This window comes from Helicoverpa armigera, chromosome 5 (assembly GCF_030705265.1).
Source record: "Helicoverpa armigera isolate CAAS_96S chromosome 5, ASM3070526v1, whole genome shotgun sequence".
NCBI lineage: Eukaryota > Metazoa > Arthropoda > Insecta > Lepidoptera > Noctuidae > Helicoverpa > Helicoverpa armigera.
Genome location: NC_087124.1, coordinates 3312619 through 3328901, shown reverse-complemented (window position 1 = coordinate 3328901; position 16283 = coordinate 3312619). Strand labels below are relative to the sequence as shown.

At 35.7% G+C, this 16283-nt stretch overlaps 2 protein-coding genes across 2 annotated transcripts in view; one reads left to right on the top strand and one right to left on the bottom strand.

The window, feature by feature from the left end:
* The window catches only part of LOC110384560 (uncharacterized), a 434794-nt gene that overhangs the window by 324331 nt on the left and 94180 nt on the right, over positions 1 to 16283 (top strand). The gene's annotated exons all lie outside the window — the stretch shown is intronic.
* Positions 1 to 16283, bottom strand: part of 5-ht2b (5-hydroxytryptamine (serotonin) receptor 2B) — a 117174-nt gene that overhangs the window by 45828 nt on the left and 55063 nt on the right. Inside the window, exon 2 of the mRNA XM_021345868.3 lies at positions 8589 to 9075. Within this exon, the coding sequence (XP_021201543.3) occupies positions 8589 to 8946 (358 nt within the window). The 5' untranslated portion in view covers positions 8947 to 9075. The remainder of the gene's footprint in view (positions 1 to 8588; positions 9076 to 16283) is intronic.

Here is a 16283-nt window from a genome sequence, read left to right as displayed (position 1 = left end):
TCTTACATGTAATTTTGATGTCACAATGGATTTTTTTGATATTTCTTCTATATTTTTACCACACAGTTGTAGACTCAATGATTTCAAAAACTTTCTACGTCTGTCACTAGAGACAAATTGTGGGTTATGTTCCATGTAAATGATATATGCTGCAAAAGCTGCAATGTAATTTTGAATCTATCATGGGACATCGCAGCCCGAAATAATGGTAGGTGACTGGATTTCCACAATTCAGTCAAATGCTCTTTATTAGATCTGCACACCCACTAGAGATTAGAATGCCAAAAATGCATCCAATTCTTGTTCTGTGAATGGTTTGAATATTTTTTGTTTCGGTCGCTTGCTAATGTCAGGATAATTTTCTATCAGCTTATTATTGTATGCTTCAGTAATCTTAGTCCCTTTCCGATTAGTTTCCCTCAAGATTATGTCACACATCTCATTGGACAATATATTTTTGAATATTTCCATTTGATTGTAAAGTTTACTGAAAGATGCAGCCCCGCCCCGTTGACGAATAATGTTTCGACTACTAGTTTGTGTTCTGGGAAGTGGATCAGACTGCCACCGTGTTACATCTTTTGCAATAAAAATGTTTTCAAATGATTCACCTTCAAAACTCGCATCGGAATCGTAAGAGTCGATTTCATTTTCGACTTCAGCTTCTGGCTCAACATCAGAAATTTCCAATCCACCCTCTTCAACCAAAGGAATATAATCGTGTTCATTATCAGAAGTAACAAACTCACCTTCATCACTGTAAGATTCTGCTAATATCGCTTGTAATTCTGTTGAATTATATCTTCGAACATGTGATCTTTGGTTAGATGTACTCGCTCCAATATTCATAATGAAATAATTATAAATTTACAAAGTAGAAATAAACTCGTAAAATACGAACACAGAAAACAGTCAAGTGTCAATATCAAGCACGCTGCATTGAATGGATTCAAGTGTTTCTTGCGCGCCGATAACGTCAGATCCAATTGTTTAGCTTAACTAAAATAAATAAATAGTATTCAAAGTGAGGGTACTGTTAAAACAGACCTTGATTGTTCAAATTACGTCTAAACTGTTTGAAGGTACCCGGGTACCTCGTCACTCTAATAAAGGTGTTTTATTCGTCACTCACATAAGGGTTAATGAGAGGAGCTCCAGTTGGATCTATAGGAAAAGCACATCCATCGGGGTGGATACAAACCTACTTATTTACGCAATGGTTTCAACACTTCATAGATTACGTGAAACCTACAGAGGCATCCCCAGTGCTCTTGATTCTCGATGGACATTACAGTCATACCAAGAACATAGAGTTGATAGATCTAGCAAGACAACATTATGTGACGATCCTGTCACTACCACCTCATTGTACGCATAAAATTCAACCGCTAGACCGCACTTTCATGGGACCCTTAAAATGCTACTATAGTGAAGAAGTTCGTGTGTTTCTCAGAGAAACTAATAGACCCATAACACCATATGATGTTGTTGAGCTATTCGGAAAAGCCTACATCAAGTGCCAAACGGGAGAAATTGCCGCTAATGGTTTCAGAGTGGGTGGCATATATCCATTTAATCGAAATATATTTACTGAAGCTGATTACATGGCCGCTGCTGCAGATTTTCAAGAGGAACAAAACTGTGAAACTCTATCAACGACGATCGCCTCCCCCACGGTTGCTTCTTTGCCATTTGATGACACACAGCCAGGACCGTCAGGTAGTGGAACAGAAATTCACTCCCTTGTTATTCCTGACACAGAGCCAGGACCGTCAGGTAGTAGAACAGAAATTCACTCCCTTGTTACTCCCTCTCATATTTCTCCCGTGCCCAAGAAAATAAAAAAGAATACTAGCAATAGAGGCCGTAAGCCAGCAAGATCGGCAATAATCTCAAGTTCTCCTTATAAAAAAGACCTTGAGAATGCACAGTTAAAAAAGTCTGATAAAGAAAACAGATCACATAATGAAAATATTAAGGGAAAAGGCAAGAAAAAAATAACAAAAAAGACAAAGAAAAAAAATGTGACAGACAGTGACTCATCAGATCCCGATCCTGGGGTTACATCTGGAAATAACACAGACTCTTCCGACGGTGCAGCGACAAGAGATGAGACTGCAGTCCCTACTGATGAAGACGCCGAATGTTTTTTCTGTAACGGAAAATATAGCGAGGATAAAGGGGGTGAAGAATGGGTACAGTGCTTAATGTGCGAATTATGGGTTCACGGTGCTTGTGGTGGTTATGAATCAGGTGTTTATATTTGTGATTACTGCAAGAATTAGTTACTCTAAGAATAGAAAACTGTAAGTTCAAACTAAACACGATCTCTGATTATTGTGACTGATTACTTAATAATTATATGTTATTTTAGGTTTAAAAAGATTGATTACCTAGAGAGCTAAAGACTATAAAACTATTACAAAGATTATAATTCTATTAGTTTCTAAGAAGAAGTGCAATTATCAAAGAAAAAATGAATGACTTAGGGTGAATATAATTTGGAATACTATATTCCAAATTATCTGCACCCTAAGTCAAATCACGTTTTTAGAGTATTTTTAGTTTTATAGCCATTTTGATAATATATCTGGTATTTGTTATATTTGATTGTTCTTATTATTAAAGCTTAATATTTTGACAATAATTTAATGTATTTTTTATTGAGCTATCCCGTTTCTCCTTCAATTTATTTTCAAAAAACAAACTGGTATTCCAAATATGCTTCACTTCCTCTAATATCTGTATTTACTCGCAAAGAAAGTGCAAACAAAATGAAAGTCAGCCGGGACTGTATATTAATATAGGTAAATTACACAAATACATCTTGTGAGAAAACGTCTGAAATATTCATAAAGATGTTTAATGTAATTCTGTGTTTCTCGTTTTATGTCATATAATTACGGGAGATATAGTATGGTGTTTTATATTCGTTTACATTAGACATTTTCTGACGCCCTCATCCCAGTTACTTAGGCAACCCGATACCTGTTGTTAACAATTGATATTAGAGCTTCTGACTATCCCATTATGACTGCTAATCTATACAAATAGCAGACGGGACGTTCCTATCAAAACCTGGAGGAACTCATTATAGATAGTCACCCATCCACAGAAGTCGTGGTGGCCTAGTGGGTAAAGAACCAACCTCTCGAGTATGCGGGTGTGGGTTCGATTCCAGTTCAAGCAAGTACCAATGCAACTTTTCTAAGTTTATATGTACTTTCTAAGTATATCTTGGACACCAATGGCTGATAAACAGGTGAAGGAAAACATCTTGAGGAAACCTGGACTATATAGTCTGAAATCACCAGCCCGCATTGAGCAAGCGTGGTGATTAATGCTCAATCCTTCTCCGTGTGAGAGGAGGCCTGTGCCCAGCAGTGGGACGATAAAGAGGCTGTTACAGTAACATCCACAGACCGACCACGCCAAGCCTTATGATTGATCGACTCGTACAGCTGTTACTTAGCCACGAGCTCCTCTCACAGTACACTCAGTATATTCTATCTGTAATCTACCGCGTAAATAACACAAGAGATATGAACCGACCATGGAGAACAAAATGACTAGCGGAGGTGCCATTACGGAAAATCTCCTATGAAAATAGCGCGCCAAAATGGGGGTGTGCGAGGGACGAGGAACGAGGAACGTTACTGTCTTCGCCCTTATACGCATTCTTTAGATATGACCATCATTTGAAATCCAAAAAATCATTGACATTCAATTCAAAGAATCCGAACGCCTAATTAATTCACTCGCAACTGTTGTGTTTGTCAAGTAATATTATACACAAAGGCTATTTATTAACATCTGTGCTGTATACCTAATGTAAACGTATGTGTAACAATTGTAGACAAACCAATAAATAAACTGATCGTTTACGTCATGCCCACGGTACATATTTGACCCAGAAGAAAGCGCCTAACCTACCTGTATTATGGTATCTCTACTCATGTTTTCTTTCTCCGTGGAACCGACATAATCCTAGTGAAATTACAGTCGTATATATTTGAAATGTAACACTCGCTTGTGTAGAATATGTTATGGTTATATGGCTCGTTATTTATGTTGCTACAAGGTTCTTGTGATATCGTTTTGTTAGGAATATACTCGGTTGGTTTAAGTTTAAAAAAATGAGTAGGACTGTCCAGGAAATTGATTGTTCTTTTCGTATTTGAAAAAAGGAAGGAGGACAAATACTGAGCAATACCTTCTTGGTTTTCTAAGCGTATGTGTGGCAAGCAAGGCATACAATTACGGATTATACATATAATTATTACCGTGAAAATATTTGAAAAGTAGTTTAATTTAAAACTGATATATATTATATTCTAGAAAAGTTTCTTTATAAAGAGTCACCTAAAATCTGCTTCAGAAACACCTCTATCTCCATACTAAATATCAAAATAATCGTATCTATTATTTCACGAACATTTAGGACACTGGGCGTACATCGCAACACTAAAGCCAAACTGAATGACAGCTATTGTATTATTCAGGCAGTTGCAGGTTTAATCACCTAACTTGCAGTAACTAACAATGATTGCTACTGAGTAATAGTAACATTCGGGGATGTTGGCTTTACTTGCCCTCTTAGTTATAGGGATGTAACACAACCAACTTCAAAACTCTGGGCTGCATTGTTTAAAGTTCTTAACTCATAGTGATTTCAGTCTGACCCAGGAATCGAACTCGAGACCCTGTGCTTGGGAGCCTCGCTTGCGAACACTAGGGTAATTTAACAGCAGCTTTTATTATTTTTTTACTCATAGAACGAATTTGGCCTGTCCCAGGAATCGAACCCGAGACTCTATACACGTCAATCAAGCTTGCTATCGGGATAATTTAACTTTAGTCAAAACAAATGAAATTACATAAGTTTACTGGTCATGTAAACGAGATGGTTCGTGTATTCAGTATAAATATTTAACCACATGTTGCATGTTGTTGGCCCAACATGTTGGCAGCTTGTTATCTATCATTTTATTTAATTTGTTTCAGTGTTCCAAAGAGTTTTGTTTCAAGTGTTTTGAAATAGAGAGATTTGTTTGTATACAGACTTTCTTTTTAATAATTGATGAAATCAATAATTGCAGGAGCAAGATCATATCAAAACTTTAAGAACGAAAAATGTTGGTGAAGTAATTTACGGGTCAAAAATAAAAATAAATCTTTGAGTTCGGTTCTTTTCAATAAATGAGCTTTTAGAGTGCCAGTGCCTGAAAATATAGCTTTTATGCATAAATATTTCTACATTTTTGAATTTCATTTGAATCCGAATTAATTGAAAGATTTGTTGGCTTCAAATTAGGTTACAGAATAAGTATATAAATCTAAATATCTAACTTGAAATGCAAGTCAACTGCTTTTGCAATTAAAATAAACTTTATTTTTGCAGTTCAAAATGGAAAAAAATATCGTCCTAATTGTAACAGTAAATAAATAGCGATTATCTCTCAAACTAGAACACAAAAAAATATTGAAAAAGGAACTCTCGAAAATTTTAAATTTCTTATTTATCCCTAAGAAATAATTCCCTCAAAAATATTATAAGATGTAATTTAGATTATACCTCTACAATTTCTAGAACACCATTAAAACAATAGCCAAACTTCCACTATAACAAACACAATCAGTCCTACAATAGGCCCAACTCAATTAAATCACCCATGTAATTATAACCAGATGTTACATTACATAATTGGACTGTACCTCTGTTCAAAGGTCTGAAACCCTTTCGTAACATACGTCGTAATCCATCGGTTTACGTGCACGTTACGTTCTATGTTTCAATTACAGGTATCTATCTATCTTTGTTCCATTCTGAATTCGTGATTGTGTTTTGTTTCTCGGTGAATTTGAATTGTTATCTTACACTGTCATCTGCTTAGCCTTTTCTCAACTCAACTATGTTGGGTCAGCTTCCAGTTTAACTGGATGCACCAGTGTTTTACACGGAGCGACTGCCTATCTGACCTCCTCAAACCAGTTACTTTTACACGGAGCAACTACCTATGCGATCTCCTCAAACCAGTTACCTGGCCGTACCCGTAACGACTACCAAAGATGTTCAAATGAAAGCACGATAGACAAAAGAAATTAATTTCTCATTTATAAGTAGCAAGTCAGGAGTTCTTTAAACACCCTGTTATTTCTGATTTATAAATCTCCCACACAAAATTAAAATCAGTTTTCCAATACTTTCCGTATAACAATCACTTTCGCGAACTTCTACCCAATTTACCTGTACATAATCGAATTTTCAACCAATCAATTCATAATAGCATTGTGTCTTACACAAATTATTTCTTAGAAAGGCTATAATCGACGCTCCGATGAAATTACGAGTAAGTCACTCCCGCCCACAAAAGTTAGGCTTTTAGGGAGTCTGATTACCCTTAAAGGACCATGGGCAAAAATGTATGAAGCCTGGGCTCACCCACCAACAGAGATGAGACCACTTTGAATATACTTGTAAAGCACTAAATATAAAGATTTAAACTCATTTTTGCGAAGAATCCATTGGGTTATTTTGCTATAAATATTTTTCTCCGACCATAAATAAACTAATATTCTGCAAAAAGTAGTGCTGTTATGGCATTGTAGGTTTTGTTGTTGAACACCTTTAACCAGTTTTAATTCCAGGTTTAATGTATACATAAAAAATAAAACAACTGCTAACAGTTAAAATTATTTTTGTTAACATTTCAATCAATACCAATAATAATGTCGTCTAAATATCCTGCCGGTGGGTGGATTAAATTGTGTGTTAGTTTAGTTAGTTTCGTTATATAGATACCGAGGACAGTCCGTGGACGATTTCTTCTTTGTGCTAGAGATGGAGTCTCCTGATGTCTCCTATGGATGTTCCTGAGTTTATACGCCACCGACTTCTATGCCGATGCACCTAAGAATAGTATTTTTTTTGCTTTTCAGTGTTTTTGGGAGTCGGTTTTATTTTTTTGTAAAAAGTTTTTTATTTTTGGCTTTTCAGTGACAAGCATAGTTGTCACTATCCGCATTTGTGGAAAGTTCTCATCAATACGAATACTATAAGCCCAAACACGAGGTAGTTTACATATTCAGTTGTCGAGTTCCCTCGACCTTCTCCGGTCTCCATCATCAGGTCAGCTCCAAACCTTCACTGTTGCATAGTGTTATCAAACGTACACCTCATTGTCAAGTTTTTAACCTATGCACGCCTACAATTTTCGAAAGTTGCCCTCGATTTCTCAGGGTTTCCATCATCAGACCCTGACCTGGTGATGAAGGTGGTCCCATAATCCTAGCATAATCAAATCCTGCGAATTAGGTTTGATGTCATGAACAACCAAGCGCACTACGAATCCTAACAATTCTTTTTCTACAAAACCTGTTAAGGTGCATATCTTTTTTTTGCCATGGAATTGAAGGTAGTGCCCATAGGAAAAATTTTAGTACAAACTAAAACCTTCACAACGGCATATGCTATAACTCTGTTGGACAATGAGCCCAATTTGACTCATGGTCCTTTTAAACACCCACTAGTTTTGTCTTTTTGAATTAGTTTCTTTTGTTTTCTATTCTATTTAAGGGTTGGTATTTTTGTTGAAAATTGCTTTATCATTCAGAAATTATAACAACAACATTAATTTAGTCTGTGAAAGGTCAGTGCGAAATTGAAATCTTTTGAATCAAAATGCAGTTAACGTGACCCAAAATTCAACGGTTGCTAAAATGTGCGAATTTAATATAATGTCACACAACGTTATATGTGATTAAGTGAGGTTCTTCCATAATTTGAGTATCATTCAATAATACCATAAAACAATTGGCTATCAATGACGTTTAAATCCCATTTTTTAAATGCACTACCACTTTCGTGGTTGTATCAATGTTTTATGTATATTTTAGATACATAAAAAATGCAACGACCAAGTAGGTCATAACAAGCATATTTTATGCTTCACAAAGCTATTATATTACCATCTTTCAGCACCAGAGTACTCAAACTTTGTTGTGTAACGTTTAAGAATAAACACATTAGCCCCATTTGGGCGACGACGGATAACAAGGAACATTTTTAACGCATAGCTTTTAGTATTTATCGCCTTAACTTCGCCGACAACGTAAACTAATTAAGGCGGGTAGTGACAAGGAATTTATGGTTAGAATGTACAAGTTTACAAGTTTTTCTTTTAGTAGTGGCAATGGATGTTTAATGAACAATTAACCAAATATACGATGGATCGTTCATTGTTATTGTTGGATAGACCAAAGTGGCGAAAGAAGGAAAAAAACTGAGGAGAGAAGTTAAAAAAGTAGCTAAAATGATAAGCATAACTAGCAATTTTAACTACAATATTTCAACATTAACCAATAAATAATATAAACCATATTATTATTCCTTGACAAGACTGGTTCACAGACTTTCTGTATAAATGTATGATAAATAAAGGAGTCTAGCACATCATCATTCATGGAATGCCACAAGTTTCCCAGGCCCGGTGGCATTCACTATAATCTAAGTTATACTATCAAACACAACATAAGTTGCTACCTTAGAGTCTGATTATTATGACTAAGTAATAAATAAAAAATCTTACCTCTTAGCAACGTAAGAATCCCCAGCGGCATCACCAATATAGCGACAAGCAGATCAGTAATCGCGAGCGACATCAAAAAATAATTCGTCACATTCTGCAGCCTCCTTTCCAAATAGATCGCTAAACAGACTAATACGTTCCCCGCAGCTGTACACACAACTAGCATTATCGCTATCAACGCCCACCAATTGTTCACCGAAGCTTCTCCATCAACGACAATTGTGCCATTTCCAGTATCATTTGCTAGGACATCGAAGATACTATCTATAGTGTAATTGACTGTCTCTTCAAATACGTCGTTCAGATCAGTTACTTCCAGTACATTTTTTGATAAAGATCTATAGCTGTGTTCATGCATTGTGTCTTGTTTGTGTGAGTATCAGTCTCATTTTCGGTGATACTACGTTCATCTTATTTCGTAAATGTGAATGGTTTGCGGATACATTTTCTTTGGGTTTTAATGTCTTTCATTGGTTTTGGTCAGCATCTGTAACAATATTAATTATATGAATTAACTTTTAGCTATGATATATGTAACTTAACTATATGTTTTTTGATTAATCAAAGTTCATAACATAATTAGGTATGTGGTAATTTTTTTTGGATCAATACTAATTGCTATTTTTTTAATATTCGGTTTCTTTTACTTGTTTTTTTTTTTCACAAACCAATAGTAAAACTTAAAGTTAGTAATGCGGTACACAAGATATATTTTCGAGTTCTAAATATACCTTAACTATTTATACCTTGTCTTATTCAATTTGGAGATTGTCATCTTCACGACGTGTGAAACGTGAAATGCGTCAATGCGACAAAAAACTGTCTGTATCTAAATAAGTAGCCAAGTTGCTAGGTTACTATTCCTAATAATATCTTGTCATGCTTACTTTTGCTTAGTTACAGAAACTAGGCCTAACTTTACGACTTTAGAAATACAACGTAAAGAAAGAACATTCAATGGTATGATAAACTGTAGCGATCTTTTGTAAAAGTTCATTGCTCCCGTATCGAGGTATACCTAAAGTTCAATATATTCGAAGATCAGGAAGGAAATAAATACTCCTTTTGACCCTTTTAGTTCTTCTATGATCATTTCAGGAATTATGTAGGTGGGCTATTCAAAAGCCACAGAGGTTACTTCTTGTATATACCAGTTTGTTATATTTTAATACTAAATTAACAGCAGTAAAGGCAAAGGACAATGGGCACTTTGTATGGGATTTGGTACCCGCTCCAACAGTAACGTATGATATATCATTAGAAAGGTATTTACGTGAAGAATAATAAAAACTATGGGGCTTGCCTCAATTAGCTGTCCGATCTGAGTAACGATAAAAAATGAATCGACATAGCAACAAGTATGTCATCCATATATGCAAATTCATTAAGAGGCATAATATGTCGTCAGTGTAGTAATTTTAAACTTAGTTAATATACATCTTACATTGTTTGAGATACACTCTATCATAATCTAAAGGTTGTAATAGTCTATGTAGTCTTACTACGGAAACACAATCGTCATCTGATTTGACAAAAGTTCAAAACATTTCTATTCATCTTTTTTTAAGAAGAAATTCATCATTATCTCAGCACCTCTTGAGGAGCAAGATTGAGTCGTAGTATGTACTATGTAAACATCGTCTACTGACTTTTCAACTATAATTGATTGTAGATATTGATTCATCAAATACATTATAAGCTAGTTCTGCGTGAACTGCAAAGGTTTGCACAGTCTTTTTTTAAAGCAGTCGACAGGCAAACATTCTAAGAAGGCCAAATTCCTGTTTTTTTGTTACTATACCAGTTTTTATTCAACACAGTTGGATTTAAGAACTACATCTATGTTGATGATTTTTGAACATTACCCAGTCTATTAGTCGATGTCACGCGAAATGGACAAGGATTTGGGACTAGTCGTCATAGTAAACATTTTTTGCCTTGCCAAGACCTACGCAATGGTACTAGAATCAACACTGTTGGACAGGGTACCAAAACGCCCATCGTCCTTTAGATAACATTTTGAAAAAATAAATTATATCATTCAAATCGTGACGTATTTATCTCAGGATGCTGCTGAAAAAAATGTAGTCAGCCATCGTAATCATAAAATACGCTCTAAAAAGTATATCATTTCCACAAAGACCTAAAATTCTACACCCAAAAAGTAAATGAGCAAATTCCTGTTTTTGAACGTCTTCAGAAATTCCCTTTAAAGTTAAATAATTTATAAGCATTTAAAACTAAGCCGGTAAAAGGGGCAAAGTGGCCCACAATCCTTCTAACGAGGGCTCGACAGAACTTGGAACTGTCTGTCAATCGCATAACTTCATAATATCTATGATTAAGGGTTTTTAGGGTCTTATTAATTGGGGCATTGCGGATTGTTCTTTTTTTGTATTTCAAAGAGTTGGATTGAGAGAAGGGTTTGACATCATTTTAGAAGTACTTTTGAAAATCTTCATTCAAACAATTAGAATTTTGAAGAATGTTTTTTTTTTTCATTTAGCAACCAACCGTTTTCTGCTCGTACCGAGATTAAATATAGCCTATGTTACTTGGGAAGAGTGTAACTGTTGATCAGTGAAAGGATTTTTCAAATCGGTGCAGCACTTACAGAGCGATTAGGGTACAAACCAAATCCTCTTTATAGCATGCGTATAGATAATAATGTGAACGGAAAATTTTTAGGCCTTTTCACACAAAGCAAACCAGCTTTGAACATCAGAAATAGCCAATATCGAATATAGACCCCACGTGCTACCAACTTCGATACCGAATTAATTCCTCAAGGTTTAAACATATTATACGCGATAGCAAATTATTTGATAGCTGCAGGCAACTCACGAAGGAAGGAGAGATGAGCGGATATGCCATAATACCGGTAGGCCAGGCGCCTTCTTCTATGTAAACTACGCGCGGTAGGCGATGACCAATACGATCAGTTACGAATGAACTAACGAGGCGGGATGATTGAGACATCTGTCAACGAGTTCTGTCTATACAAAAAATGACAGGGTCCAAGGAAGGGTGAAGACAGTAACGTTCCTCGTCTCCCGTATTTTGGCATGCAACTTTCTTAGGAGATTTTCCATTATGGCACCTCCGCTAGTCATTTTGTTCTCCATAAGGCAAGTTATCGATTTAAGGCATCAGCCGTGGCAACACACTTAAACGGGTATGAAGCGTCAAGGTCACTTCACACTGTTTAATGTCAGTTTCTTGGTCAATGGTAGTGTTTGTTTATTATAGGGCTTCATTACTTGAAGATTTAATTAAAGGTTCTTTTAACCTACAGACAGACATGTGTTGCTGGGGAGTTTGTTGCGCCACTTCTTCTTCCCAGCAAAAACACATAGGAAGTGGTGAAGGGTGGGCGTTTTGGGGGCTGTCTTATGTAATTTTTTTTCTGACGTTCGAAAAGTGCTGTTTTGCAGCCAAGTTTGAATAAATAAGTTTTGATTTTGATTTTGATTTTGATTTTGATTGATGGAAAATTAAATATTTGAATCGATTTTTTGATAAAGGGTTTCTATTTTTGTAGAGAGATAATGAGCTTAATACTTTGAAAACTGCAGATAACCAGCTTGGCTGCCCTAACTATCAGAGATACTGCTTTTTTCCAAAAGTAAAAAAATTGGGTACCGGTTTCAGTTAAAATCCTGCCAAGCTGTTTGTATTTTATGCCCTAAAAATGCCACTCCCACAAATTCCCACACCACAAAACGCTGCAAGATTTATTACCACCATTTAACAGGGATTCAAAAAACTTTAAATCTCTGTCTTCACTTATCCTTTTTGCACCGAAAAAAGCCTTTTAACTGGTAATTTTTAAGGTCTTATATCGCAGCACGTTTGCAATCTTGGATAGCTGGGATTGCAGAAAGGGGCTATAAATTTTGCAAGCTTCGGATGAAACCACAAGACGTATTAAAAAGGTGAGCATTCCTTTATTGGTTTATCTCGACAATTTTTTGGTTTACGTGGACTCTTATCTGAGATCTTGGTTGGATTGCAGGTTAATTGTGTTTTCAGATGCAGGTTTTTTTTTTGGATTTAGAAAATAAAGTAGGTGGACAAGCACCTTTTTTACCATCCTGTCCGGATGGTAAAAACAATTTTATCAAATCACTAGATTTGATAAAATTGTTTTTTTTTTTGTTAATTCTGATTGGTTAAACATAAAATGAATAGTTTCTAATAGCACACCCGTAGACTTTGGACCTATAAACAAATATTCACAGGTCCAATCACTGAGCTATCCTTACTTCAAATTCTACGAAAAACCCAATAACCCGAGATTTCCCTCATAACAAGATAAAGTTCGAGCGAAGTATATGAAACACACTTGATACCTAAATATAGGGAACACGATAATTACGAAGTTAACCGTTAAATTCTTCGAAACATACTTAAGGATTCATATACGTTAAAGTTTCTGGTTTGTAGAAGATATTCTATCTAATTTAATTAATGTAAGTAATGAGTATGTTGTTAGGTGTATAAATGCCAAGTATTATATATACGTATAACAATATAGGAAAAAATATATTTTTCTTAGTTTGTTTGTAAAGGATAAGCTCAACTACCGAACCGAATTAAAAAAATCTTCACTTTTAGAAAGCTACACTCTTTCCGAGCAACACGGGCTATATTTTAGTGTTAATACTTAGGACGCGAAACCAAATTCTGAAAACTTTTGTTTTATAAATTGAACGTGGAAAACTTATAAATTAATATTTAGCTACTTTCTACTTTTTATCCAAAGTACCATTCAAACTATCAGATAATGAGCTTACTTCAGTAGTCGTTAATCGAAAAACGATAGTTACTACACAACAAGTCTTGAGGAAATTTCATGCAAAGCTACAAACATCCTTGCGTATTTCCATCCTCGCTCTCATCTGACCGTTATCAAGTCAAACCACTACAAAATATCACTTAAAAAAAAATACGTTAAAAAAAATCCCTCTGAACTCTCAATCAACGTACCCTACATAGTAAGACCGACTCACGATGTGTTTCTAATTAAGTTTCCAAGTGTACCGTCAGTTTGACGGCGCGTAATTACAAGTCGCAGCCTACGATCAACCGTGGATAGATATGTAGCGATCAACCGTGGATAGATATGTAGCTATCCAGATACTTCATGCGGCACTTGACGGTCGGTATTTTGTGTGATGCATTAGCGGGGGTTAGTTTAAGTCGTTTATAAGTTAAGTGACAGTTTTGTGGGCCTGTTTATCTGTAGTAGTAGGTATAACTTATATTGAACGTGCGTCATGAACTCATCATTCTCCGAGCCTTTTTCCCACTATGTTAGGGTCGGCTTCCAGTCTAACCGGAATCAGCTGAGTACCAGTGCTTTACAAGAAGCGACTGCCTATCTGACCTCCTCAACCCAGTTACCCGGGCAACCCGATGCCCCTTGGTTAGACTGGTGTCAGACTTGCTGGCTTCCGACTACCCGTAACGACTGTCAAGGATGTTTAATGACAGCCGGGACCTACAGTTTACCGTGCCATCCGAAACACAGCCATTGGTGTCTAAGATATACTTTATGTCATGAACTACTGATCCGAATTGAAAAATCTTTCAGTTTTAGACACCGCTTTTATCCAGCTCGCAGTTTGACAAATAACCACTTTTTTAGTAGGCTGTAGAGATTAAGTTCATAATAAATTGTGGTCTCCAAATAACATGTTATTATTTTTGAAACAGAACTTTCAAAACACGAATATGATTAAAACTTTACAATTTGATGACACAGTGCTTTGTTTTTATTTCAAATATTGTTTCAATAATGAACTGGTAAAAATAAAACAAATAAATGAATGAACGTATAAAATATTAGTCGTTCTTCACAAATTACAGCATTGTACCGCGGCCTGAATAATACAAACAGTTAAACGATAATTTAATTTTACACCTCATAACGCAATTTAGGTATTTAATTCGCGCTCAAATATTATCTATTTTAACGAGCGAACGAAACTAGCATTGAATTAATTTAACTGTGCTCGTATATTGTTTGAAACTATCTTGTGAAGGTTGTAGAATATTATAATTTAAACTAAGTTAAGCTTAAAGCTGAAAAATGTGTGACTTTATTTTGGGTATAATTTAGGCGATCACCAAAAATATTTTTAAGACTCTAAGCTGAGGCACCAAATAAAATAAACAACTCCAAAAAAAAATAAATTGACTTTATTAAAAGGGCACTAAAGTATATAATATTATGATCCAAAAAAAATAAAATAACATCAGAAAAATCGCAAATCTCGCACAAATATTATTTTTGGTTCCCAAAATGGATTAATGGTCACCAAATTCTATCCAACTAAAAGATTAATATTACTACCAAAATCAAAGTTAGTGACGAAAACGAATCGCTGCAAAACCGACTCCACGTAGTCTTGTCTGCCCTACCTCTAGAGTGCAATTCAAAACCGCGTAGGCGCGGAGGGGCGAGGCGGCCTGCGAGCTGAGGCGCAGGTAGTTTTTAAGGCTCGCCGCCGCGGCTGAGGCTGGCCGGCGGAGCCGGCCAGCAAGCCGAAGCTGCGGAGGTGAGCGTGAAAACCATCTGCGACGATAAGCTCGCATGGGACCGCCGGAGCCCCGCAGCGCCGGAGCCGTGACAGAAGCCATGCTTGCTGCATGTTGCGTGCTTACATTTTACTACTGAGTTACACACAAATTCATATAACAATAAATAAGCGACGTACGTTTGGGAACCCCAGTATATTAATTGGTATTTGGGAAATATTCTAGCGATCGTTAGCTTTTTTAGTCTAACAAAAATGACCAAATTAGGAGTCATGGTATTACATAATTGGTAACATCTAAGTAGTGACAATATATAATATTTGGTCTAAAGTGTATTTTAAAGGCGTCCATATATTTTTTTAGTAGTCAATAATACGAAAAAATGGTTTTACCTAATAATATTTTTGGAAACGTTATTTGGTGACCATTTATCCATTTTGGTAACCGTTTAGAATTTTTTTGGTAGTAAAATAGGTACTTTTTTGGGTGGTGTTTAAACACAAGCCCTTTATTTTAAGTAGTTTTGTGAGATTAACTACTCAATACTTAATAAAAAATAAATAAAAATCGTGGTGAAGAATAACCTTATGGAATCTTGGATTTTGGAGTCTGAAACTGCCCATACGCCTTAAGCCGGATAGTTAACGCTCAATTCTTCTCTTTATAAGAAGAGGCCTGAAGAAGGCTCAGAATGATAAGTACTTTCAGTAGCACTTTTCATGCCATCCAGTTGTCAATTGATACCAATTTTAACTGTGGCAACTGGCAAACTTTTCCGATTGTCTTACCTACCTACCATACCTGAAAATAACCAAGCCATTTCAGAATGGCGTTCGTGTTAAAGTTGCAGGCCTCATTAACTATAACCATATAGTTTGTAACTACCCTATTCTTGGCTGAAATTTACAACTTTATAAAGCAAATGTCAAGTTGCATAGCTGTTATAACAAGACATAAGCCCAACATAAATGTTCTCGTTATCTAAAACATGACTGAAATTTCCATTGTCCCACAAAATGAATTCCTCTTTCTTAGAAATTTTCTTTCTGTAAACACTGCATGAAAAATATACAAAGAATAAACCGGGCTTTTACGTAAACAATTTTCTTCAGCTGGAAGATGTTTTCTGGAATTCTAATCAAATAAATCTGC